At 42.3% G+C, this 27,892-nt stretch overlaps 1 protein-coding gene across 2 annotated transcripts in view; it reads right to left on the bottom strand.

Annotated features, from left to right (window-relative positions):
* Window positions 1-27,550, bottom strand: part of SKI (SKI proto-oncogene) — a 72,543-nt gene extending 44,993 nt beyond the window's left edge. For both annotated transcript variants that reach the window (XM_075839651.1, XM_075839652.1), the window contains exon 1: window positions 26,225-27,550. In XM_075839651.1, coding sequence (XP_075695766.1) covers window positions 26,225-27,136 — 912 coding nt within the window. In that variant the 5' untranslated portion in view covers window positions 27,137-27,550. The remainder of the gene's footprint in view (window positions 1-26,224) is intronic.
* Window positions 27,551-27,892: the final 342 nt, after the last annotated feature.

Here is a 27,892-nt window from a genome sequence, read left to right as displayed (position 1 = left end):
CTGCTATTGACAACGGTCAGCTGTATGCATCAGTTCCAACACCTCTCCAATGCACAGCCTCGGCCAGAAAAAAAAAAAAATGTGTATTGCCTTGTTATTTTACGATTGCCAGATGGCAGGGCCTGCCCCCTGTCACCTAGTGACTGTCTGACCTCACATAAAACGAAAAACTAGAACTGTGGTCCGGATCTATAACAGGCACTTCCACCATGTGCAAGGGATTGAAATAGTGTTTTGCAGGACCTAAATGTACCACAAAAATAACACAACCACCGTGAGAAAAAAACAAAAAAATGTAGCTCTGATTAACTGGAAAGTAATATCCTAGCTAAATGTATCAATATATTTATCAATAAAAGGAGGCCAATACAAGAATCTATATTTCTATTACGACAAAACAATTATTTTTGCCCAATGAAAACAGGATTCATTGTTCTAGAAGTTTGTCAAATTTGCTTTAAATGTTTGTCACGGTCACTACACATTTTAGATACCATCATATAACCAGAATGGTCAGGATCTCCATGTGGGTCAATAGTCCTATTGAATGTTCTTACAATTTATGACCAAACAAATACAATACTGTAACGCTCAATTGCCAAGGTGGAAGTTTTTGAATCTATAGCCAATTTCGTTTTGATCATTCTATGATGGAAATGGTCAAAACGTTTCTGATTAAGGCAGGTGGTCATGAGACAGTGGGCCAAACATGAAAAACATTTTTACTGTATGAACAGAGAGCTAGGCCCTTAATAAAAACACCCTATAACCGTTCCACCTCTTTGGTAGTTGACAAGTTGAGGTCAGCACAAGGCATTTGCTGTGCACTTCACAATTTATTACACCATCTAATTCTGCCTAATAAAAAACAAAATGAATTCTCCTTGAAAAACCATTTCGGACACAAGGGTTTGGAGTTAATCAGACCATCATAACCCCGGCAACTTCAGGGCTTGGTTATTTTCTGTCCTCTTCCAGAGGTGATTTGTTTGCACAACATAACATTGAACAGCTCTGCAGAGATATGTAGTGGTGGTATGGCGAAGCCCGAGGATGTAAATTTCATCCAGAAGAAAAACCTGGCTCTAGGGAGAAGTTGAATTAGCCGAGGCTGACATTTTTTAAACTGAAGTAATGGCCAAGAGAATATATACCATACTATATACCATGAATTCTAGTGGCCTCAATTTGCGACTAAATTATGTTGGACACCAAGGTGTTAGTAAACCTAGGCTACAACCAATTTTATTTTTTTTATTTTTTTGCATGGCCAACTTAACAGAACAAAAAAGGCCATCTAATCACATTTTCTGGCCATATGTAGAAAATAAAAAAATAAAAAATTACAAATTTTTTTTATAAACGTATAAATGTTAGCAATTATTTGTTTTAAAAACTACAAGGGACTGGAGACCATCCCTCACTATAATTCTGGTGTCTATAACCCTCTCCATTACATTTGCATTTTGATCACAGTCTTGCGTTACGGATTCATATGCAGGGTTTACATTAAGAGCAATATAAAACAGGAACAACAGAGATAACGTATGACTCCTTCAGAGACCTCTGCTCACGAACTCGCTTTATAAATCATTTTTGGACTATCTAATCTAACCTGAGGTTTCCCTGGGATGTGGAGAATGATTAATGGCAGGCAGGGCCTGCTGTTCTCATCTGACTTTTCGGCGTAAACATACTTGTAAGTCTGCCCTCTACAACAATTCAGGCTTCCACATGAAGGCTTGTTTTTGCGTTTCACCTTCAAGCGCATTGCTACAGACCTAAACGTGAACGCAACAATAATGCAGCTTTCTCCACCCTTTACCCTCCTCTCCCATGGGCAGCCACATGTCTTTTCTAATCATACTCACTTAGGTTATCTCCTATCTAGTCCTATGTGCGGCCCCACCTAGAGAAGAGAGGCCCAACTGAGGTTGCACCTGTTTCATAAGTCTCATACTAGCTCTACAAAGCTATTGCTATATAGTCAACAAGTAAAAACGCCATGCAAAACAAAAAAAAATAAATAAATAAATAAATAAATAAAATCGGCATTTCATTATTGTTATAAGACATCAGTAAACTCAATTTTTCCCATATAAATTTTTAGGATAGAAAATGTTTATTTTCTTTTTAAATGGTAAGACACCTTAAGTTCTTTTGCGTCCCCAAAAACACATTCTAGAACCTCCACTTTGAATTCAAAAACTATGCAACTTCAATCTATACAGATTAAAGGGGGTTATCTAGGAACAGCGCCACTTTTGTGCATGGGTCGAGTCTGGTATTACAACGTATGGGGGAGAGCAACAGCAGATACAGCCCACGAATAAGTTTCTGGAACAAAGCAAACGTCTTTGTAATCCCAGAAAACCCTTTTAAAAAAATAAATAATGGACTAGTACAAAACCCTTTTACATTTCTTTGGGGTGGCCTTAGTAGTTCACCAGTGGGAAGACTGGGGAAGAAGAAACCTCAACTAAAAAGCTTTCAATTTTTTTTATTTTATGAAACTGCCCCATTTCCCAGCCTCAAAATGAGATCCGGCAAATCATTTGCCAATTTTCCCAACCTCTGGCTTCACTTTGTTTTTTTACCACTGAATAAATAAGGTTTTTAGGATTTCCTGACTAAAATAATAATGAAAAAATAAAAAAAAAAACGCGTTCCTGGTATGTTTTTTGCTCCTCAGCAGTCCTGGGCCTGGTCACCATAATAAACGCTTCTACCCCGGCCTGCTCAAAATGTGCTCCAGGCGCTGCTGTAAATCCTCTGCACAAATGGCCCCTTTTTCTCTTGCATTTTTTACCCCTCTTGTCTGATCCTATCCCTCCAACATCTGGCCAGCAGAAGGGACGACGTATCCGCTTATATATTACGCTGATGTAATTTACATCCTAATACTAAACAAAAACCATATGAACTAACTGACTGGAGCGGAGGAGGCCTCAGGTTTAACATCTTCACTTCTGTAAGGAGATTGTTACGAAAAAAAGACTTCTTGTCTATGATGATTGGAGACTTCCCCCTTCTTCATAAGGCCACAGGAAATAGAGGAAAAACATTTGAGTCGCTATCAAGAACAAAATGTATGAAAGCGTTAAGGCTTCTATACTGCAAAAAAACAGGGAGGTTATTTACTGAACATATACATCCCCTATAAATAACTCTGCATCCGTAAAAGGAAAAAAAACCCTCATAATTATCCAAGGAAAGGCAAGTCCTCCAAGCATTTATATTACAACCTGTGAAGGGAAAATGTAAAAAGCTGAAAACCCATAAAAAATATTTACATGGAAATACCCCTAGGCCCTTTTTTTTTTATTTCACAATTACAGGCAGACGTTGAGAAGTTTGAAATCGTAAAAAAGGCAATCTTGTAAGGTTCCTCGAGGTTTGTTAGTAAGTTAAACCACATGGCCTTTGTTTTTGGGTTCTAGTTTAAACCAAATTGGTTAATGGCTGTTTCTGAAGATGTTGTATGGCTTGCGTTCCTTATAGTCGTTTTAAAATTCGAACTCAAAAAACGCCTTTTTTTTCCCTAGTACCCTTTAATAATTAGGGAAATTTGACTTTATAAACTGAGGTCCCCCATTCAGGACAGCAATTTACGCGAAAATGTCGTATACTGAAGGACTGACGGACGGAAAGCCCCTAGATTTAAAATGTGAACTCTGTAAAAGGTGGCCAAACACAGATGTCGGTCGTCCAAACCCACCGATTCGGGCAGGACCGGCCGACCATCTAATGTGTATGGTGGTGTCCCAACTCTTCCCCTGACAGCAGAACAGGAAAGGGAAGAGTAAGGCACGTTTGATTCCAACATTCCCGATCCTTTTGTTTGCAATGAGATAGCCACTACCAGAGTAGTCTATCAGCAGCTTTAAGGTACTTTTACATGGCTCGACCTAGGCCGTGTAAATGAGCGCCGAGATGGAGACAGCTTGTTGATCGGCGCTGGTTTGCTCCTTTCACGGGGAGCTAGTATGGAGACGAGCACTCGTTACGAGGATCATTCGTCCCCATAAATCATGTCCGCAGGACATATCCCTGTGTAAACATGGAGACGTGCTGCGGACAACGATAATATTTTCCGTTTTTAACAACCATCTGATGAAGAAGCGCTTGCTCGTTCGACTGATCGTTGCATTGTTTACACGGGGCAATTAAAAGGGAACGAGTTTGCCCGATAATTGGCCAGTGTAAAAGGGCCTTTACTCCTTCTCCCTATTGAGAATGCATGGACGCTTTTTCGAGCCGAGCATGCACGTGTAATGGGGGGAGTCGGGAGGAATAGCTTCCTGAAACTTATGCCAACTGAATGCTTAATTTCCGCTTTGGTGGCGGTGCATGGAAATTGAACACTTGTTGCCAGGTTCTCCCATAGATTACAACTAGTAACTGGGGGTACCAGCAGGAAGACAACCGATGATCACCTCTTTTTTGGGAATCTTTCTAATCATAGAGGAATCTAAAATAGGGGACAACCCCTTTAAAAAAATAAATAAAAAAGGGGACACAAAGTCTTATCTACTTGTGCGGTCTCCAATACATCATGGTCTACAAAAAAGATCCAGAGAAGTCTGCCCTATGATCATACGATGCGTATTAGACCAATTAAAAAGCTAATGTACAACCTTACACATGCATCCTCTCTCCGCCACCTACAAGTGAATCGCACTACTGGGCTGTCAAGTGACAGCCTGTTCCGCAAATCACCATAATCATAGGTTGCAATTCCTGAAGGGCCGACAATGCACTCAGCACAGCAACAAAGAAATTAGATCAAACGCTGCAGGTCCCGTAGGGCTAAATGTCTATTATTACTCTATTTACAGATGACAAAACTCAAGACAGTACAAGCAGGTTTTTCTTTTTCCCCCTTTTTTGGGTTCTTAGAGTACAGACGTAGAGCTCTCCAGCCTTTCCTCCTGTTTATACTACAGCTGTCATTGCCTGCCAATATACGAGCAAATTTCACTGTGGCGGAGGAAGTGATGGTTACCTGGGTGGACCTGTTAATCCCTAAAGCAGCTTTAGATTTAATTATACTCCACAAAACCTTCCTGTCTACGGTGTGAGGCCGCTTTGCTGCGAGTTTTATTAAAGTGCTAAATGATGGAGCAACTGTGTTGGGGTGCAGCCAGAGTAGAAGTCGATAGGAAGTCGATAGTATAAGTGGGTGGCGATGCTGGGAGAGGCATCGTAAATTGCTTTGTGGATCCATGGTGTTGCAGCCATGACAGGGAGTGTTTGAAGCTGCATCCAGCAAAACGCGTGTGGAAGAAAAACCATCTTACCCTTAGGGTACGTTCACACAGTTTTTTGCAGGCAGAATATTCTGCCCGGAAAAAATCAACTCCGGTGTTTTTGAAGTGGTTTTGCAGCACACGCATTTTTTGCCCATCTCTTCAGACAAAAGGGAAAAACCGCAAGAATTGTCGAAAACGCGTTAAAAAAAAAAAAAAAGTTTATTTCCGTCTCCCATTGATTTAAATGATATTTTTGAGCGCCTCAAGATAGGGCATGTTGTTTCTTTCCCACAGGCAGTTTTTTTTTTTTTTGCTCGCGGGAGAAAATGCCTCCACCTCCCATTGAAATACGAGGCAACTTCGGCCATTTTTTTTGCCGCAATTTTTGCGGCAAATAAGTGTGAACAGGGCCTTTATGCATAACACAATTTCATATGTGTATAGATATCCCAGAACTTGAAAGACTGAAAAGGAAGGAAAAAAAAAATGAAATGCAAAGAGTTAATTTGCTAATGAAATGGGAAGGTCTCACAGCAAGCAAAGGACAAGAGGAAGAAAAAAAAATATATTAAAAATAAAAATGAAACTATGAAACAAACTTTTGTTTCAACTCTAATCCTTATAACTGCCTCAATGTGCCCCTTGAAAACGAAATAGAACAAAATCCTCCCAGACAGCCTCGAAGAGGAGATGAGAAAGCTGCCAGATTCAGACAGCTGCCTCAAATGACCCCTTCCTGCGCAGAAGACAGTTGCATAAGCCGATGCAGAAGAGGACTTCTAAAACGACTGAGCGTAAGAGGCATACGAGAGCACGGACATGGCGCTTCATTGTGCCAAAGGTCACGCCACACAGAACGAGCACCATCCTACAAAAAAGTCGCCCCCACATAATCCAGTTAGATATACAGGGTGCTGGGCAAAGGCCTTGGTAGTGTTCCCTACCAGAATTAACTTACAGGGAGCCCCTGCCACCATTTTACCTCATATCTTCAGTTCAGAAGATCATCGAAGGATATTTACATTCACTATGCAATCCTAGGATGAAGAACAGAACTTCACGTAGCGAGACTGAAAGAAACATCTTCAGAGAAGTTTGTAAAGTTATTAAAGACACTTGATGAATAAGATCATGCTAGACTTCACCTCCAGATGCTAGCCTGCTGACAGAAGAGCTCACTTTGTGGACCTTGAACAATGTGCTGGTGGTAATTTAATTAACAGTTCACCATCTGACACTCGAATGTTAGGAGGGGGGGGGGAACCTTCATGTTTTGGAGGAGCTGAATCCCCTAGGAAAAGGCCAAGGATCAGATAGGTTTACTCAACCAGTGGTGTCCGTCAGTCAGTACGACAGAGTATATAAAATGGAAGCCTGGACATATTTTTGGTTGTAGATTTGACTTAATTTCTACTTTAAAGGAGAATCCAAAAGATGAAGTGGCCATTAATCATCTCCGGCTTACCACAAGCACACATGTTCTGTCTGATCTTCTAGTCTCAATACATATTTTCTCAGCTGGAATTTTCCATTTGTGGAGACCAGTAAGTGAAGGAACTTTATCCAGAATACGCACACGCAACCATTCCCATAGCCTATTATTGTATAGACTCAATGGTCAATTACTTAACGCTCGTATATCACTTGGGTTTGCTTTAAGTCCCCCCCCCCCCCTTAATTCCATCTCACAGATGCTGCATTACTTTTAAAACCTCCTCCAGCCGGCTCCTAAAGCATAGTCTTGTACGATTTCTTCCAGTATACATGAACTCTTGGAAGGGCCAGGCTATAAGCACAAGTCACTGGGCTCGCTTTTCATACCGAGCGATTTTGATGCAGCTACTGGCAGGATCTTGTTTTATGTGACCATCATCTGAGCTTCAGGGAGATGAAGACATGACATTTGCGCAGTAGGTTTTAGTTCAAAAGAACCGTATAACCATTGTGCTAGAAGGGCGGATGTGACCAAGTCATAGCTAAAAAGTAGAGAACGCCGCACAACCGCAGCAAAATATATAAAAAAAAAACAAAAAACTATTACACATCAATCACAAGCCTTCGCTGTAATTGTATAAAGGCTTTAGGTACCTGCAGCATCACCTACCAGATCAGGACTTGTAAGAAGGCACCTATAGACCTTTATGAGTCCCTACTGCAACTCCATGTGTCTCTGACTTAAAGCATAACCCCTAGGGGAGAATATCTGTAAAATGGCACCGTACAGAGGCACCATCTGGATCTTCAGGAACTCCATGTGCATTACTAAAGGTGGCTTTTGCCTGGAGTCGCCAATCAAAAACAGGTCGGCAGCAAAATCCACAGACTTATATGGTTCCTGACTGGTGCCAAACTGGCGTTTCAAACCGCAAACCAGTTTCTTTCATTGCGTGATCAAATGCAAATCATACAACCGAATCCACCATTAGCCTTGTAATAACAGGATGACGACGAACAAAATTAGGTCTGTTTCAGCTTATAGGATCTTATCGCAAGCATTCATTCCTTGATTTAAAAATAGATCTAAAAAAAAAAAACAAAAAAAAAAACAATATATATATTAAAATTTCTTTATTTACTAAACTGGTTAAAAGGCACTTTGATGGGTCTCCGATTTTACAAGGAAGACAGGGAGGACATAAAAAAAATAATGTGTAAGGAGTGTCATAAATGGCGAGCAGACATTATTGTGTTATGAAACATAAGCTTGCTATTTCATACACAAGGATGTGTTTTATGACACCTTTAAAAACCACAAAAGAACACGCTAGGATTAGATCAGAGACGGCGAGACATTCAGGAAGGACTGCGTGTGGCAATGAAAAGTTACGTCAAAAGGAAAAGAAAAAAAAAAAGAAAACAAAACTTCAAGGTAGTCAATGACGAACAAAAAGCCGCTTCCTACTGCAACTAATAGACATTTCATTTTAACCATTGTACGTTTGGGGACAAGTCGGAGTTTGTGATTGTAACGTGGGCTCTGTCACTCTGACCTGCCCACAGTTGGCAGGTCAAGCCGTACGCCTCATGTGATGTGCAGACAGCTACAGTCTGTCACAATTCCAACTCAACACAAGAGACAAACAATAGTTCCCCTGAACTCGGCCGGCCACAGCCAACTCCGTCAACAGCTGTAACCTGGCCTGATCGTGCCCCAGCTATTTCTTTTGTGTGCAAAACAGTGACCACTTTGCAGTCAACAGCCCTGCCTACCCTACAAAAAAAATAAAAGAAAAAATAAATGCCCTTTACATCTCAACCCCCAGTAGAGTAGTAGTAATCATGTCACTGCTTTGGAAGGATCTAGATCACAATGTAAAAAGTCTTGTGTCACCACAACAGTTAACACAAGTTTGGGTGTGTCCACATTTTACAAGCACTTCACAAAAAAATAAAAAAAAAGTTGCAACAAAACAAATAAATTTAAAAATTCTTTACGTCTTAGGCATTTTGGATCACAGGTCACAAAATGCCCTCTTTGCCGAACAATTTTAATATAGGGTTCCCCATTAAATGGGTAGAGGTCCAATGTATGTATGTATGTATGTATGTATGTATGTATGTATGTATGTATATATGTATGACAGAGTCTAAGGCCCTGTTAACATGTAAGTTTTTGACAAGTTTCACGCGGAAACCGCGTCAGAAAACGCCAAAAACCGGCTAGCGGAAAAATGCAGCGACATGCCCTATCTTCGGGCGTTTACATCTCTGACCTCCCATTGGCATCAAAGGGAGGCAGAGAAGGTTTTTTTTTTACCGCGAGCGAAAAACGAGGCAAACTGCATGCAGACAGATCAAAATCTGCCTAAAAATTCTTCACGCAAAAAAACTCAGTGTGAATAGGGCCAAGGACTCCAATAAAATATTAATCATGCACACACTACCTGGAAACCTAATCCTACTGTTTTGGTTGGTGAGTGAAAATAATAAGGGGGGGGGGGGAACCATACAAAATGCCACACAGAAGGTATTGTAGCCAAAGCCCTAATATTCAGACGACAGCCGATGCTGCTTTATATGCTTGTGACTGCTTAAGATACACAACCGCACGGACAACAAATACAAAAAACTTCCATAAATGCATCGGCTAGGACCAAACATCTATTGAGGTCACAGATAAGAGTGGGTAGTAGTTAACGTTTAATCTGTACACCAAGCACCCGTACAGCGTAGGAAGCGTAGTCGTACAGAATGTCCAATCTACATTTACAACATAGCAGTATTTGCTCGATAGGACTAGGTTAAGTGAAGACAAACACAACAGATGTATCTAAAAATAACTCAACGTAACTTGATGCATTTGGCTTTACTAGTGAAGGGAAGGCAGATACGCTAGAGATTAAAGAAAAAAAACATGAGTGGTTCAGAAAGAAAAAAAAAGCAAGAAAACAAAAACAACAAATAAATAAAAAATAAATAAAAATACAAATGGTTCTATCCCATGATCACTGGCGGTTTAGAAAACGATATGTTTTTAGTACAGGTTCAGAATCTTGGGTTATCAGTGTAAAGAGAAACCCACAGCGAATGGCCCTCAAGTAACGCGGCCCTTCGGTTCACTGGGGCATCCCTACCTACGATGCGTCATCAAGGTGGTTGCAATGCACTATGGGCTGCAGAAGTGACGGTTAAATTAGTACAGTTTACGTTTATTTAGGCAAGATTATGTTACATAACCTGGCATGGCGTAAAGATTTTACATGTCTAGAATAAGCAAATAAACAACTCTACCTAAATTTTTACATTCGCCAAGTAATCCTTACTGAAAAAAATAAATAAACGACTGAGGTCCAAGAATAAAAAAAGCTCTATTTATAAAACGGTTTGTTCTTTTCTTTCCTTCTTGATTTACAAGAAATCCAGCATACCAAAAACGGAGCACTGCGCTGGCACCGCTGATACAAGCAATATTAATAAGAGGAAGTTAAAGCAGACACGGCATGGAGACAGCGAGCTGCCTTGTTATCAAGGAACATCCGTCAAGATGTCGGATTTGTAGGCCAGGCTCAGCTAGAGCAACTTTGTGAGACCATGGATTATTAAGTGTTTTCAACAGAAGCAAAATATTAGATTGCATGGTCTCCATCGACGTTGTGTAAATCGTAATTTGGAGTCTCACACAAGGTCCAGGCGGAAATTTCAACCCTCAAATTATGACAGTAGTCAGAGCCGGAGAGGACAGCAGCAAAGAGTTCTTAAGATACATGAACATTCTAAACACCGGATAGGACTATACATTGACTTCAATGTAGATGGTGTGATTTAGTCGTGAATTTTGTAGGTCTACTCCAAACAGTATGCTGCTACACCTCTAGACAAAAAAGTTCTACAAACAAGGCCGGAGCACCCAGCATAGTAGGAGAGGGGTGAAGGAAGATCTGAAGGTACCAAGTGTCTCTGTGAATGAAGGATAAGAACTTTTTCTCGAAGTCAGCAACAAGTGCTTTGACAAACAAGCCCCAGTTAGATCTCCGCAGTATATCTGATGGGAGGAGGGATGGATTACCAAGGGAGTAGTTCAGTTCTGTTTACCATTCTCACGTTATTTCCAGATACTTGGGTTACATCCTGTAGGAGGTTTGAGGGATGCAGCCGTTAAAAAGGAGAGAATTTATTTTTTTTCCCCCAGTCTTGTCCACTCTGCTCCAAGGTTATTGAGATCTCTGCACTTTTTGATTGGGCATTGTACACCGCATTGAGTGTTCACTGGATTATCTTGGTTGGCTATAGAAAGTGGACTGTAGTCACCGCTTAGGACCCTATGTGACCTCGGTCTCAAACTGAAAAGGGACTACTGGGGATGACGGGCAAAATGGGCAAGTGTGGGGCACCCTTTTCAGGGCAGTTACTCCACATTACATCAGACATACCAGGGAGTAAATTAGGGTTTTTTGTTTGAGTAAAAAATAAAGTGACCTCATTATTAATGTTAAAAAAAAAAAAAGTATATTTTATTGTACGTTGGTGATTTTTCAGTTATTTCATTATTGGGATCTCTCTTCAAATGTTACAGTCGGATTGACAATGGTAAATAATTTTAATATCTTTGGTATACGAAATCAGAAGGTAGTCAAGTTATCCACACTGTTCAAAATATTTCTCTATTGCTTGCGGTCATAAGGCATAGAGATATAGAGTTAACTAGTATCGCTCTAGCCAAGAAGACCCTGAACTACTATCATTTATATAGCGTGAAGCTCAATACGATTAGTCTAGATATGGTCATGATTAAACTGCTAAAGGTGCCTTAATCTAAAAATATTGCGTACAATTTGGCGGTATTTCGCTACTGGTCTTGAATGAATGAACATGTGGTGATTCTTTGATATCTCGATTGTCATCACATGGTACAGAGGCAGATCACCAAAGTCTAGATGGGTGGCTTAATTGCCAGACCATTGAGCGATTTGTCTGTTCTACAATCGAAACTTTCAGTATATTGGGACTATCAAAAGTGGTGGCCTATGAGTATGTAAGCGTGGAGACGATAAATTAGCCAAAAATCTAATTTAGTTGAATTTCACGCATTATCAAAGCGTGTAACGACACCTTAAAAGTAAGCCATGTAGCATGATACAAGATGAGAGAAGGTTGCATTGTCTTTGTAAAGATACAGATGGTTCCACATTAAAGGGGATATGACTTTTTTCCTCTAGTCCTCCTTAGCAAGCAGAAAAAGTCCCCAAGAGCTTGTTGAGAACAAGTGGAGAGTAGGAGGAAAGGGAGGACTTCCTTAACAAAAGAACAGTGGCTTCTATTCATACATACCAGGCAGATCCAAGTTCCGAATAAAGATTAAATAGCTGTGTAAGATACGGCTAATGTTCACATGCTCAGGAACGTGTATTTTACAAAGAATCCGTGGCAGTGTCGGTCTCTGATTTCTGCCACGGCTGTGGCAGTGGATCAGCACGTGGATTAGCTCCATTGTCACTCAATGGGGCTAATCCAATGCTTTTAAACTGTTGTGTGGACAAAAAAAAACCAAAAAAAAACAAAAAAATAACACATGCAATTTTTTCCCGCTTCATGTGAATGGGATATAAACATCACATTAACTTTCAATGGATGCGGAATGTGAGCGGATTTGATGAGGATTTAGGGGCAGAATCCGCGCCTAAATCCTCATCAAAACCTGAAGGTGTGAACATAGTTTAAAAGTTTCACAAAAACAAAGGAACGGAATACACATAAGAAATAAATATTCTCCCCACATTACACAACTGTTCACTTGCAGGTAATTGTAATCCCCTTCCATGTCAATAAGTCACTTCTAGCTTAATTAAATACAATTCACAAATGTAGATGAAACCGGAAGCGCAAGATACCAATATCCAATAGAACTTCTATTATACAGACTGACTCAAAGTTCAGCCATTAGGGGCATCTAACACATTGCAGTGGGTTTAAAAGAAAAAAAAATAAAAAATTGTCGCTTGGTTATTTGGAAAAAAAAAAGGAAAAAACAGCTAACACAGCTGCTCTGGTCATCGCCTGTACAAAGAAGAATGAAATCTGACAGCCACATAGGTTTTCATCAATGCCAATATTTGCAAAACAAAAAAAAAAAAAAAGGTGGAGAAAAAAAAAAAAAAGTGGCCCCTTCCCCCTTCACCTTTTGAAGCACCAGCGACTTGTAACCAGGCTTGCACCCCCTTTTCATCAATATTCAACAGTCTAAAACAAAAGCAGACAAAAGGGATGGTCACCCTTGCACCCAGGGAATTCATTAATCCATTCTATTTTTCAATTCACCAAGCACTCAGATTCAATCGCGTGAAGCTGGAAAGAAAAGCAGTGACCAGCGTTTGGCATCACTCCGGGTCATGGAAGGGTAGCGAAAATCTCACAATAAATCCAGTATGCTGTGACAACTAGGGTCCCCTGATACCTGGGGGACATTCTGAGGGCAGCGGGATAAGGGGCCTCAGACAAGAAAAAAAAAACAAAACTGACCAGAATGTAACCCTGACCCAACTCTGAAAAGACAAAAAGCCAAAACAAGAGTCTCAAAATGTCTCCAAAAGATATAAAAAAAAGCTTTATTTAAAGAGGCTCTGTCACCAGATTTTGCAACCCCTATCTGCTATTGCAGCAGATAGGCGCTGCAATGTAGATTACAGTAACATTTTTATTTTTAAAAAACGAGCATTTTTGGCCAAGTTATGACCATTTTTGTATTTATGCAAATGAGGCTTGCAAAAGTACAACTGGGCGTGTTTAAAGTAAAAGTACAACTGGGCGTGTATTATGTGCGTACATCGGGGCGTTTTTACTACTTTTACTAGCTGGGCGTTCTGACGAGAAGTATCATCCACTTCTCTTCAGAACGCCCAGCTTCTGGCAGATCACGCTGTGACGTCACTTCCCCAGGTCCTGCATCGTGTCAGACGAGCGAGGACACATCGGCACCAGAGGCTACAGATGATTCTGCAGCAGCATCAGCGTTTGCAGGTAAGTAGCTACATCGACTTACCTGCAAACGCCGATGCTGCTGCAGAATCATCTGTAGCCTCTGGTGCCGATGTGTCCTCGCTCGTCTGACACGATGCAGGACCTGGGGAAGTGACATCACAGCGTGATCTGCCAGAAGCTGGGCGTTCTGAAGAGAAGTGGATGATACTTCTCGTCAGAACGCCCAGCTAGTAAAAGTAGTAAAAACGCCCCGATGTACGCACATAATACACGCCCAGTTGGACTTTTGCAAGCCTCATTTGCATAAATACAAAAATGGTCATAACTTGGCCAAAAATGCTCGTTTTTTAAAAATAAAAACGTTACTGTAATCTACATTGCAGCGCCGATCTGCTGCAATAGCAGATAGGGGTTGCAAAATCTGGTGACAGAGCCTCTTTAAGAAGATTAAGTTCTGGCCATAAGCCTTTAAACCGCCTGCTGCAGGTGCAACTTTGACTTCACTATATACTAGACCTACATATTTTTTATATTATATATAAAAAAACTTGCATATATTCACATACAAAAAGTTTAGTCTTGGAAGAGAAACAAAAAAAAAAAATACACAAACCTACTGGTCAGCGTACAAAAGACAGAAGGTAAAAGGAAGCACCATGCAAGTTTAATACAGGTTTTCTGGAGTGTGGTGGATTCATTGAACACACGCCACCCCCCCTAAGACGTCCAAATAGACAGCCTAATTTGATCATTTAGAGAAAGAGTCAGGAGCGAAGAAAAGGAACTGGAAAAGAGAGATGGACAGACAAGTGAGGGACTTAAATTAGGCATAAGAAAAGGGACAATGATGTCCCTTCTATCTCCTGCTGTTATTTACCATCTGGGATGTTAAAGAGAGGGTGATGGTTGTGTGCGCCTGACAAGTTAGAAACAGGGCGAGTATGTTCGGGATCTATTCAAGCCTGTGAGTGGGCCATGTGTCAGTGGCCTTTTAGCACTTTAATTTAAAAAAAGAAAACCAAAAACCGTGAATAGCCGGAGGCCAGCACCGGCTACAGCACGGCTCCTTTGTAATTGCTACTTCGACGCAATGGTCAATTATAGTGGACCCCATTGTACCTGATGTAGACTGATGCCTAGCAAAATCTATGGGACTCATTCCCAAGTATTGACACCGTGAACTTCAACGGGCACATATTTTAATGGATGGTTGTGGATCTACAAATACCACCATGGCAACTAGATAGGCTTGGACAACCTGCATCTTTCCATGTGTGCTTGGGCCCTTAGATCCACAAGCGTTAGAGTAACGTGTTGCATTTCTCGTCTACAGAACGACACCACAGCTCGGCTCGCTGATCCATGAAAAGACTATCCCTTTTCAGTTCTACAATTACACACTAAGTATTACGCCAGAGATGAAGGGATCCGCAGCTGCGTGCAGGCCTCTCTGCGTTTACTCACCGTCTCGCACTGCAACGGTTAACAACAAGATGATGATGGAATATTGACTAAGTGTCCTCAATGCCTGCCCAGACTAGCTGTCTGCTGACTAGAGAATTTCTAACAGTGTGGCTACGCTAGACAACCCTGCCTGCACTTGTTAAATTATTCACCATCTCCGTCCTATGAGAGATACTCAGACGTGAGAATAAGACCTCGGAATACGTACACACATAAAAGAGAACATAGAGGTCTACAAACACCACCTTATTCTCATCCTTATATAAATGCCGCTTTAATACTTGCGGAACTTAGAAAAAAAACATGACGTCTGTATCAAAGGAAAAAAAAAGCCACAGATCCCGGATTAAAAACCTGCACGGTGTAATTTGATGTCTGTCCAGGAAGTGTTCCCCAGACGCAGCAAAGACGACAGATCCGGTTTCTGAAGTAAATGCCCTTGTCTGCAAAGTGAGCCGAACTAGTTGAGGGCCCCCTCTAAACACAGACACAAAAAAAAGAAAAATATATATTTGCCTGAGGAAATCACAAGCTAATAAAATAAGATATGCCTAGACAACAGTTGTTCTGGGAATGCTCCCCTAAAAAAAAAAAAAAAAAAAAAAATTATAAATTTGAAAACGACAAAAACAAAAAATGTACACACAAGCTTAAAAATATCCTTTGCCATGAAATCTTTCCCGTTGTTGCATAGTAGCATCTACCGCAGCTGAACGCTGCACGTGAAAGTCCAGAGGCACATTTAGTGCAGCACGGTTATTATGAATGCCTCGGCTGTAGACACTAATAGGTAATTCACAGCCACTCTAAGAGTCCTTAAATATATATTTAGCTTGGATGGCTCAGCCCTTGGGCTCTTGTACTTTATGCTTACATTTGGAATAGTTACACGTATGTAAGTGTCATAATGTGAAGGAGCAGCAGGGAGCTGGTAAACAGGAAGAGGAAGAGACGAGGAGTCAAATACTATTATTATAATGTGTTATCGTACATCAAATGCTGACAAGAGCGTATGGTCATACTCACATCTTCAAGTTCTACTACCAGGCCCATATTTTACCCAAAAGGTTACAATAGATAATGGAAAACCTATAGGCCGAGTACATGGGGACAGCTTTCGGACGTCAGCATGCAACATTGCAGCGAGACAATGCCACTGGCTAACTGGTAGGTCATTATATACACATGGCACTATTGCCAGCTGACAGCAAACCTCATGTATACACAGACCAGTGCATGCACAAAGTGCAGCCATTGCCCATAACAACGGTTCCGAACACTTCTTTTATTATTCAAGTGAGGAGTTATGAACAACCACTCCCCGCTATATCCACACGTCACCATGTAGCACTATCCTTAGAACAGGTGGCCATAAAAAAAAAACAAAAAACCCTGTATCCCCCCCCCCCCCCCCCCCCCGCATCTGACCAACACCTCTATACTTTTCAGTACGAGGACCCTGGCAATACGGATTCATTTCCTACGTGTTCATATGCTTTACTGTGCATCTATTTTATCAATTCCGGCCGCTGGTTAGATACTTAACACCCTTTTCCAAGAAAACTTTGAAAGAAGTTTAGTAGAGAGGAATGCAAGGAGTGGGTCCAGCGCCAAGACAGGTATAGTAGTTAAAAAGGAAACTCCGTTCCAAATTTTATTCCATAAATGTATTAAAAGCGAAAAGATGTATTCCAGGTACAAGATCTGGTTAATGGGTATAGGCGGTGCCTACGCGTTTCGGACAACTGCAGCGTCCTTACTCATGGCTTGTTTGAGTACTTATTCAGAGCCAAGGACCATATTTCTATTGGTGGTAAAGAATTGTTGTAGTACCATAGACCTAATGACTGGGAAACGCAGATTAACCACTCACCGTCAACGATTCTATTGTCAACGACCTCTCTATAATTGATTGGTTTTATGGTTTGTAGAGGTTTTAGTCAATGCTCCAGAAGGGTTGTCATTTTTGTGTATACAGCAAAATATGTTGGCACTATACAAAGGATGCATTTTCATAGTGGTACGATGTCCTCTGCCAGGCAGGTCATGATCTAGCTGCAAGGCCCTACTCCACTAAGCCTTTCAAGGGACACTCTAGAGCGCACAAAAAAGCTTTCCAGAAACGAAGCCCAAGACTCTTTTGTCTCGCGGATTCTGCACTCCATGGCCTAACAAAGAACACTTGAACTTCAAAACGTACTAAACACCAGCCTGTTGCTGCGGCTCTTAATAGCAGCCTGTTTAGTCTAGAGATACCCGGCTCATTCACTTGAATGGCGCTAATCCATACAGAGGAACCTGCTTTACGGTGTATTACGTAAGAGTCTTTCATCCAGGTCTGAAGACAGAAGGTTTAATATATGTAAAACAAAATAAAAATTAAAAAAAAAAACTATTAAAATTATGATGATTCGAGCTTTGCGCTAGACTTATCCATCACTAGTGCACATAGCAAAACATTACCCGCCAAGGATGGACAGACAACATATCCACTCATTGCATCTGCTAACACCTTGAATTCTATGGAGACATTGTAACCCGGCACAATGATTCATTCTCAAAGTTTGCTGGCGCCCTCCTCACAGGAGAGGTATTTATGCATCTGTACCAATCCATCATCAGATTGTATTAACCATTACCGGTCATCTGGGTTGTACTTTCACTCGCTACGCATTCCAACCGGGTTGAATAAGTTAGGAGAAAAAAAAAAAAACCCGCACACAAAACAGGAAATTCACAGCTTTCCTAGACATTCATAAACACCAAAAACTTCACAAATTAACGAAAAAACTGTGAACAGTGATTAAGTCGAGGCGTTTCGCACATGAACTTACAACTGCTAATTAAAAACCTCCCACTTAATTTACTATATTTGCATATCACTCAGCCTAAAACGGATAATTAAAATGGGGGAGATGGTGACATAGCGAAAGGTGGGATAACTTTTTTTTTTTCCCCAAAAAAAACCAACCGTGAATCTTAGTAAAGCATAAGCTAAACGGGAAATTTTTAGACACCAAATTTTATATATACTCTGGAGCAGAACCCCTCCCAGTTGAATCTCTACAACCATCACAAAAGAGTGTCCAGCATAGCGGATAACGGAGTTCTAAAAATTACAATTGAACTACTAGAAAGCGCCGACTTTAGAGACTCAAACTGATTATGCGAAAACGGGGTCTTAGAAACTTCAAAAGTCCCACGTTAAATGCCTGTCCTCTGAACTGTTTGGGACTGAAGGGAATTTAAAAGGTGCACATTTCCAAATGTTTTCAGAGACCCTTTTGAATGGAGTCTCCGTTTTTGACCAAATTCCTTTCATCAGGCTGCCCTGAAGACCTCTTAACTCCTGGCTTCTTTGAGGACCCCTGTAGATCCACCATTAATACGAGCCAGCTAAGAGTGTATCCTATTAAACCGAAGTTAAATGCTCCTTTACTTGTTAAATTCTGCTGAATAACACAATGAATCATTAGCTTATAGGATGCAAAGTACCAGCAGTATCCTTATAGCAGGACCCCCAGACTAAATAAATCTTACAGCTGCTCTTTAGGTGTTAGATAGCGTTAGATCTGTGCAGGGAGATCCTCTCACCATTTTTTTTTTTTTTTAAATGCTTTGCATATAAAACAGGACATCCCCTCCCCCCCCCCCCCCACCGCCGCTATCCTACTGGGAACTTACTTCCTCCCCCTTAGACAAGCAGCCCATTCAGCAGAAATGGAAATCCCACGATGCACTGCAGCATTACAGCAAGAACAGATAAAAAAAAAAAAAAAAGTTACAATACTGCAGTGAGGCTGGTACGTTTACAAGAGGGCAACCTACAGCACGCTACGGCTGGTGCAACGCAATTATCCATCCGATTAGTAGACTATGTTGACTGTTCATCAAATGGGATATTGAAAGCCTAAAGAAAATGTTAACATATGTATTTAAAAAGGTTGTAAAAAAATAAAAGAAGAACAAAAACCTTCTATAAGGAGAGCCAGATATACCCTCTGAATAAACCTTCCAGACCTTCCTATAGATCAGCACGGTGTAAAGCTGGCCGTAGACCTAATGATTTCCACTAGATCAGACGACCATTTCCATAATGACTCATTATAGGAAAACTTGTCTAACGTTGTTCCAGATCAGATCACGATTGAATAGTGATTTGCCCGACGTTGGGAACAGTCACATTATGGTCGTATGATCTGTCGGATCCCAATAAATGGTCACCTTTACTCAAAGCGACTAGATTTCGTGCATTTACAGAATGAAGTCACCTTGTACTGTGAGCAAATAAAATCTATTTACTGTAGCTCCCCTGCAGGTTACCTTATTCAATTACAATTAAACCGCAGAGGTGTCCCTTTCGACCCCTCCGCTCAGTCGCAGTTTACTTCCACTGTTAAATATATGTCACTGTAGGGTGAGACTTGTACCTGGGTCTTTGATGACGGCTATGAGGTCCCATTGACACGTGAGGCGTCACAAATGGCTGGGACAGAGATAAAGCACTACAGGCTTTGCTTAGCATTCAACTTTGCCCTCCTGGCAAAGCAAATGGCCTTTTCTAGGAATGCGAGAACACTCATGACCAAACTTTTTCGTTTACAGTCACTGCCAGATTCTCCTCCTCCCTCCTCGCCCCCTACCCCTCGCTCCAGAGACTGGACCAGGAGCCCACTTGGCAGAGAAGGGGGTTTGGGTTACTTTGGTACAACGCTGTTTAGTCTGTCAAGTTGGTCATGACCAGACACGAGTAAGCACATTCCACACACCTGTTTAATATTAAATCAATCATCCTCTGCGGCCGCAGCCTGAAATTCAAGTTCCTACAGTCACTCTCTAAGTCTTTTGTTTGGCTGTGTAAAAAAAAAAAAATTTAAAGTGAGGGGCTTTTTGTGCTTTTTTTGGTGTAAACACCCTACAGCAGCGATATGGAAAGGATGAATGGCTTCGAGCGGGTGAGGGGGGGGGGGAAATGGGTGCAGGAGGCAGAAGGCTTGGCGGTTATATTTACCCAATCTTTGTTAGGTTTTCAGGAGGGATTTAGATTTTTTTTTTTTAATGCTTGTATTGATCTGCTAGTTAAACCCCAAGATTAGGCAGAAATAATACACCTTGTCCGCATGTGATGAAGTGAATGGGGAACTGGATAGGTTGGCGGCATTGTTTTTGCTGGCATGCTTTGCAGGCGACATAAGCTAAACCAAAAAAAAACGGAATCCATTGTGTTTACCTCATTAACCATTTATAGGCCTGAGGGTTGCCCCAGCATAAGAGAAGTCCACATGGCATAGTCCAGAGGTGACTTTAAAGTAGTCAAAGCTTCGAGATCTGAATCTTAAAATGAGAGCTGATAATAAGTCACATAATTATGTAAATGTTTCTGACGGTTCTCAGAACTGGAGATATGAGATAAAGCAGCAATTCCTCCTCCCAAACTTAATCAGCTTCTCCCTCTTTACAAGGAATAGTAGATTTCAGTATAGGAAAGAGAGACTGCCCTTACAACTACCCTGTCGGGGGTGGGGGGGGGGGGGGGGGTTAGAACATCCCTCACAGAACTCCTACTAGAATTGCAGATGGTTTTCTTGCAAGGCCCCACACTCAAATTCTCCACGGACGTCGGAATAAAACTTAAGCGCGTCCGCTAAATGTTCCAAATGATGTAACAGATCTCGAAATTTTTAGGATACATCCTGACAGTAGACACAGACAAAACCTGATGACAATCCGTATGGACTATGAAGACCAGCCATTTCTATTGGTAAGGGACTCGACACTACATTGGCACATCAATATGTGCCTATGTAACGAAATAGCCCGCACTACTCTTGAGCGAGAGCGTTCCCTCGGTCACATTAAGAATAATTGGTGGTTTCAGGAGCCTGTAAAAATTATCCCAACTGCCGTAATCAGCATGACTTCAATTGGACGCATTTTATTTAATATTTAAGTCTGTATAATTAAAGAATGAAAATGGTGTTCAAGCCACTATTTTATATTATGTTACAGGATAAACCTGATTTACTCTGTCTGACAGGGGAAAAAAAAATAATAATCAAACCCGACAGGCTCCCTAATCTTACATATTCAATAATATCCTTTCGACACCAATCAATATTTGGACGGTGCTACGTCGCCGCGAGAATCAATGGAAAAAAAAAATAAAAAATCAACGCACAGCTTTCCTGTTAACATCCCAAGCACGCGTGATGCTGCGCTCCAGGCCTTATCCCAGCCTGAAATGGTTAAGGGACAGAATGTGCAGAGTCGGCACAAGACCTTCTTAGGATATTGCTAAAACCCATTTCTGATGAAATCTCTCTCAACACTCCCCCCTCCCGCCCGAGTCACCCACCAACCATCACCACAGCCCAGGAATGGGATGTCTGGCTTTCTACAGTTTCGAGACACCACTGCATTCAGCAATTCCTGTAGCTGACTAATACCCTGTAACTATTTTAAAATTATTTTTTAGGAAGTTAAACTTTTAACTTTCGTGAACGCCCAAAAAGAGCATTTGCCCCTTTTAAAAAAAACAAAGGTCTCTAAGGACGTCATCTTCGGTCACGTTTATGGAGTCGCGAAAACTTGACAAAAATGTACAGCAATATGGGATGGAGGTACGGATCATACCATAATTAGGAAGAATTGGCAATCAGAAGTCTGGAAAAGCAGGGTGATCAACTCAACGGCAGGAGTAGGAGCCCTATTGATGGTCACTCAGCTTTCCCAAAATAAGATTTTTTTTTAATGACTTGAGGAAATTGTTTTTTTGTTTTGTTTTTTAGTCCTCTACAAACGTGATCTGACAAATCTTCAGGCTGCTGACCCAGATACAGTATCCATGAGGACTAAAGAATCCAGAGATCCATTAAGTCTGTGAAGCAGATGATTCGAGGAGGCCGCTTGTCTGCCCGGCTCTCTAGTCTATGCCCTATTTAACCTAGACTTCCTAACACTTGATATCCTGTCTGCCATATCAGGGTCCTTTCTCAACGCTCCAGCAGACACCACACAAAAGGATGTGACTTTGTTTCTTTTTTGGTCTTCAAGGAACGCTTACACAATTAATAGGTGACCTTACACCCAACACATACACAAACCACAATAGGTTCAACTATATCCAACCATACAAGTTTGATAAAGAGGATCCTAGATCTGCAAACCACCAACAACATTAGATAGCAGATCCATCAAATTTGGTAGGAGCTGCCAGCAAACTCTACAGGGGTCCATAGATATTAGATGGCTGGTACATTGGTTCGATGTGCCAACTGATGGCTTTGGTAGAGGCTTTCTTCCACTTACCATGCAAGATGTAGGTGAATATTCAGGAAACAATGATATACAATGTAACAGATTTAGACATTGGGAATTTTTGTTGCTATGCACTGGTTTGGGAGGGCAACACTTACCATTTACTCAGTGGCATTGCTATCTGTAGAAACAGCTGCTGCCAATCGCTTTGGTTTCTGATGTTAGTTCTGAAGTGCTATTGAGGTTGGGTGAGTAATACAGAAGACATGGGCTGGGTAAGTGCATCTTATATCATCTCAAGAGCGTCTCACTTGGAGCAACTAGTGCCATTTACAAGCAGAGAGACCCTCACCCAGGGAGAAGTGAGAGGAAGAGCTGGATAATGGGGAGGGGGATACCCAGGGGGAGAAAAGCCAAATGAGATTTAGATCCATTGTGTTAAGTTAAAAAGACACCCTGTAGCCACGAGGGCAGGAAAAGGAAGAAAGACTTTATTCTACTTTTCAGCTACAACATGTGGCCCTGTAGCGGATGAAACTACAACTCCATGGCTGCCGGAGCATACTAGGAGTTATAGTTTCATAACACCCTGGTATAGACGACGGCTTCTTAGTTGCCAAGCGATAAGACAAATGACATCAATTAAAATATAGTCGGGTGGCCGCAGGAAATTTCCTTTCCAAGGAATTGCCCAGACTGGATATTGACGCTCGGGTCATCAGTATATGCACTCACCTGTGCAGTAGATATTGGACAGGTAACGATGAGCCCAAAGGGTTAATTAGCATCTGTCACCCTTTCCCCCCACACATATTCTTCTCCTATTGGAGAGCTGTATAAAAGAGATATTATAATGAGGCAATTACCAGGACTAGTTTAGCCTATAGAATGTGCATGCGTATATAGCACCCTAGAGAATGGTGCTGTACAAGGTGCCCACTGGTATTATAAAAAAAAAATTATATTATATACACACACACATACCCATGGAAATGGCATGCATGTGCGCCATTTTAAAATTTTCGCCATGGCCATTAAACCACCCACACCTGCAGATTCCTGGCGCATACCTTTAACCTAGCAACACTGACTACGATTCGAGCGCTCCACTTATGTGTATGAAGAGTGAGAGTAGTCAGGGATAACGCACGTGTCTACCGGACCTATCAAACAGAAGACAGTGTATTGTGGAGCAGAGGCTGCATTCACAAGATAGCAGCAGGCAGAAGTGCAGGCAAAGCAGGTTTGACAAGCGTGGTAAAGAGGCCCATTCATATTGTCAGGAGGGGGGGGGGGGTTATGTAGTTGTGGTTTGCAATATCACATCGTCTGTACTGGGACAGAAACTTATATGTATATGTGCAATCTCAAACCTTAAAAAAAAAAAAATACAAAATATTGTTACTATAAAAAAAAAAAAACACACACACTACATAATTTTATTTTATATATATATATATTATAGACACAGAAAATATATAGAGCAGACTGGTCTGGCTGCAAATGGGTTAACGTTCCCCCAAGCCAGTCGCAGTAAAAAAAAAATAAAAAAAAAAAAAAATAAAAAAAAAAATGGCCCATCCTTTCAGACAAGGCTATTCAAAGCTTCCAACCTCAATCCATGATTAGCCAGGGATAGACAAGCCATTAAAAACGCATCCACCTCCAACTATCACAGATAATGTGCCTCATTAATGTTAACATCGCCACAATGGCTGTGACACACAGTTGTAAGAAACTCCTAGGGAAATTGGGAAGGAGTCTATTCACGGATAATAAGTGAGGGGGACGGAAAAAAAGGGGTTTAAGTAATAATGTGATTTAATTGGCCTCCCAAGTAGAGATTGGTAAATGCAACTTTTATTATTCGCTAGGAATAATCAGCCGGGGGAAATCGAGAATGTCACACGTTTTATTCCGATGAATAGATATCGGATTGGGATGTGAAACTGTACAGTTTCTCAAAAAGTTACAAAAGGCAGAGCCCCCGCTTTATTTTCTTTTTTTTTTTAAATTGTCAAATTCTGAAGACTAAATTTTATTTCGATGCAAATTCAAAGACTGGAAGGGTTAATAAAGTGCGTTCACATAAAATCTCACCGCCATTAGCGCAGTAAACTAGGGATAAATTATATATAAAAAGCACAGGAAGGATTAAAATACGGGAGGAGCTTAAAGGACTTTAGAAGTTACAGTCTGTCATCTTTCAAGGCCCTTGAGTGCTGCCCACTACATCGGACACATGCCAGCTACCAACTTGCTTTACGCACACTGGCATCCACATATGGCTGAGCCCAGACGTCTAAAATAAACCGCTAGTGTCTGGACAGTCAGTCTGGGTGGCAGGCCCTCCTCGTTCAGCTGCCCTAGTTATGTATACAACCACCTACACACACTGGAGACCAGCACAAGTCTGGTGCCAGGTGCCTTCAGGAGTAGACGGCAATAAAATAAATAGGCCGTCATTCCTAGAAAGAATGGATCACAGCCATTAAAGGATATAAAAAAAAAAAGTATATAAAGTGACGGGTCACCAGCTTATTCTATGCATTACCGGAATAGGAAACGGACATGTAGATGACAGAGGAAGGATGCTTATATAGAGCGGTCTGCCTGTCAGCACCTACAGTCACTTGGTTGGGGGATGGGAAGAGTGGACTGTCTGCACCTGTCCTGTCCATATAAATGTCCACATCTGCATCCGCAGACTTTCCATCCACTGCTCTGTAATCAAATCGCTGTAACCGCAGAGAATCCTGCCCAATTATTTATATCATCAAATGACATCAATACACAGATCATGAAGCAGGGTTGCCACCAGGTCACACTAAAAACCACTCAAAGGGCGACTGTTGACTGCAGCCCAGCGACAACCTGGTCACCTTCCGAGCACCAATAGGTGACAGATCATCCCCCTTTAAGATGTAAGACACAAACAGTGTAGAATTAGGTTACCAGGAGGTCATCTCTTCTGACAACAGTGACAGAACAGAGGAGGAAGTCGCCCTGATCACCCACAATCTGGACAAGTGCAAATTACACCTTTATGGCCAGTAATAACTTCTGCTTCACTGCCCCCAAACAAACTTGAACTGCAATTAACCCATCCGTCATAAATAGGGGAAAAAGGGACAAGAAGCTCCACATACACCTCCTCTATAGCTAAATCATTAACCCCTCGATGCCAAAACAAGGCTGACCAATACTGACTACACGTTACATGGCGTCTGACTATACATATATAGGATTGGTTGTTAACCCCTTAGCTGCCAAGCCCAGGCTGACCAACACTTTCCAGCTAAGGGGTCAACGACTGCCACGGTCACACGAACAACTTTTTCGACATGATCTATCTGGTCACCATGATCTAATCAGCCGGGGGGGGGGGGTTGATGATGTATTGACACATTTATTACATGTCAAAACCCCTTTTGTTTGCCCTGATTAAGCCGTATTTTTGCTTTCTCTCCATCATATTCAACAGTAAAAATTTGGTCGGCCGATTTTTTTTTGGGCCAGAATCGATAGCAATTACATGTGATCACATAGAATACAAGAATGGAGTCGGACAGTGTGAGTGGACTGCTATAAAATGACAGAAGAACACGCGATCAGTAGTCATATTTTGACAGCTAGATGTGACTATAATTAACCCCTGAGCGGCCACAGTCAAACCGACCATCTCTTTCTACCCCCTGCAATTATCCGTAGCCATCCGATTTGGTTGTCAGGGGTAATAAATGAAACATTGTATACAATAAACATGATACACAATTATCTCTTCATTCTCTCGCTCCTATCACTGTCCGACGCAAACTTTACAGCCCGACACTCACCCTCGCCGCTTTCCTCTTGTACTTGTTGCTGTAGTCGAACTTGTCCTTCATGTCGTCCAGAACCCGGCCAAGCCGGGTCTGCTCCTCGTCGCTGCCGTAGTCCTGGGCCAGGAGGATGTATGCCCTCCAGTTGGCCGAGTCGAAGCCCCAGTGGCACGTCCGGTTCTCCAGCGCCTTGTGCGAGTGCACCACGAACTTGTGCGGCGCATAGAGCAGGCGGCAGTCCAGGCACTGGATGCAGGGGGCGCTGGGGTTCCCGTACAGCTCCGGCACGAAGAGCCCCTTGCACTTGCCGAAGCATTCGTGGTAGACCCTGAAGCTCTTCTCGGTCACTTCCAGCTCCAGCGTCCCGCCGTCCTTCTTGTTGCAGCGCGGCGGGTAGCTGCCTCCGTACAGCAGAGCGTTACACAGTCGCTCGGCGTCGGTCTTGGTGATGAGGCCGCAGGAGGGCGCCGAGAACGGCAGGATGCCCATGACTTTGAGGATCTCCAGCTGATCGGCCGTGCATCGGGAGCAGTAGACGTGCAGCTCGTCGCACACCGAGTTGATCTGCTGGAGGCTGAAGTCCCGTAGCACCGAGTTGAGGATCTGGGGGAGACACAGCCTCTTCTCCCCGCCGACCACGAAGCAGGAGATGGTCTCCCCTTCCAGGATGGTCTCACACCTCTCCGTAGAGCGATCAGAGGGGATAAAGAGGGGTCCCCCGGGGATGACGGGCGGGGGCTGCACCGGCAGCTGCAGGACGGTATCCAGCTCCTTGCCACTGTCCTTCTTATGGTACATATCCTGCGCCCAGCGCGCTGAGAAGGCGGCCGGGCCGCCCAAGGAGCTCATGGAGCTCAGGTGGAACTGCTCCAGAGTCTTCTGTAGACCTGGATGAGGCTGGAAGCTCCTGCTCACAGTCTCCATCATTGAAGAAGCCGGATACAAAGTAACAAATCACAGAAATCTTCTTAACAACTTACAAGACAGATCCACGACAAGAAAAGGGAGGGGGGGATCACAAGAGTTCCATGTCCTCCAGGCGATAGTAGTGTCTGCTCCCCAAACTCTCTCCAAGTGTCCTGTCTACATGTGCCCCCTGTCCATAACCAGAAGACGACACAAGCGGGAGGGAGAGGAAATCCAATGTAACCAAAAAGAGTCAAGACGGTGACGTCAAACCAAAAAGATAGTTTCCAGTTGTTTAGTTCTCAGGAGTTGGTCTTCATTTTGTTACATGGGTAAAGTTCCTGCAGCAGCGGCGGCAGCAGCGCTGCGCTCCCGTCCATGCACTCAGCCTGAATGCTTAGCTAATGCCCTGTGTCTGTCTGTGGCTGCGCTACCTCCTCCCCCGTGTGTGTGTCTATCCCCTCCCGCCTCTCTTTTCCTCTCCCTTCTCCACCCCCTTTCTCTCTGTTTGTTGGTGTCTGCCTCAGTCATTGAATCCCAGCCAAGAATGTGACCAACTCCCCAGGCTGGCTCTTCCAGGAACAACCTCCCCCCCCTCACTCTCTCTCACCCTCCCTGCTGCTGCCGGATTTTTTTTTTCTTGCTGCAAAACGGAAAAAAATGTCTGTGGAAAGGAAGGTAATCTTGTGGTTGTGGGAGTAGGAAAGGGAAAAAAAGTGACGCGGGAGGGTAGGTTGAAGACTAGACGGCGGGAGGGGGCTGGGACGGGTTCAGTCA

Source organism: Rhinoderma darwinii, chromosome 10, assembly GCF_050947455.1.
Source record: "Rhinoderma darwinii isolate aRhiDar2 chromosome 10, aRhiDar2.hap1, whole genome shotgun sequence".
Classification (NCBI taxonomy): Eukaryota; Metazoa; Chordata; class Amphibia; order Anura; family Rhinodermatidae; genus Rhinoderma; species Rhinoderma darwinii.
This window is presented reverse-complemented; position numbering and strand designations above follow the sequence as displayed.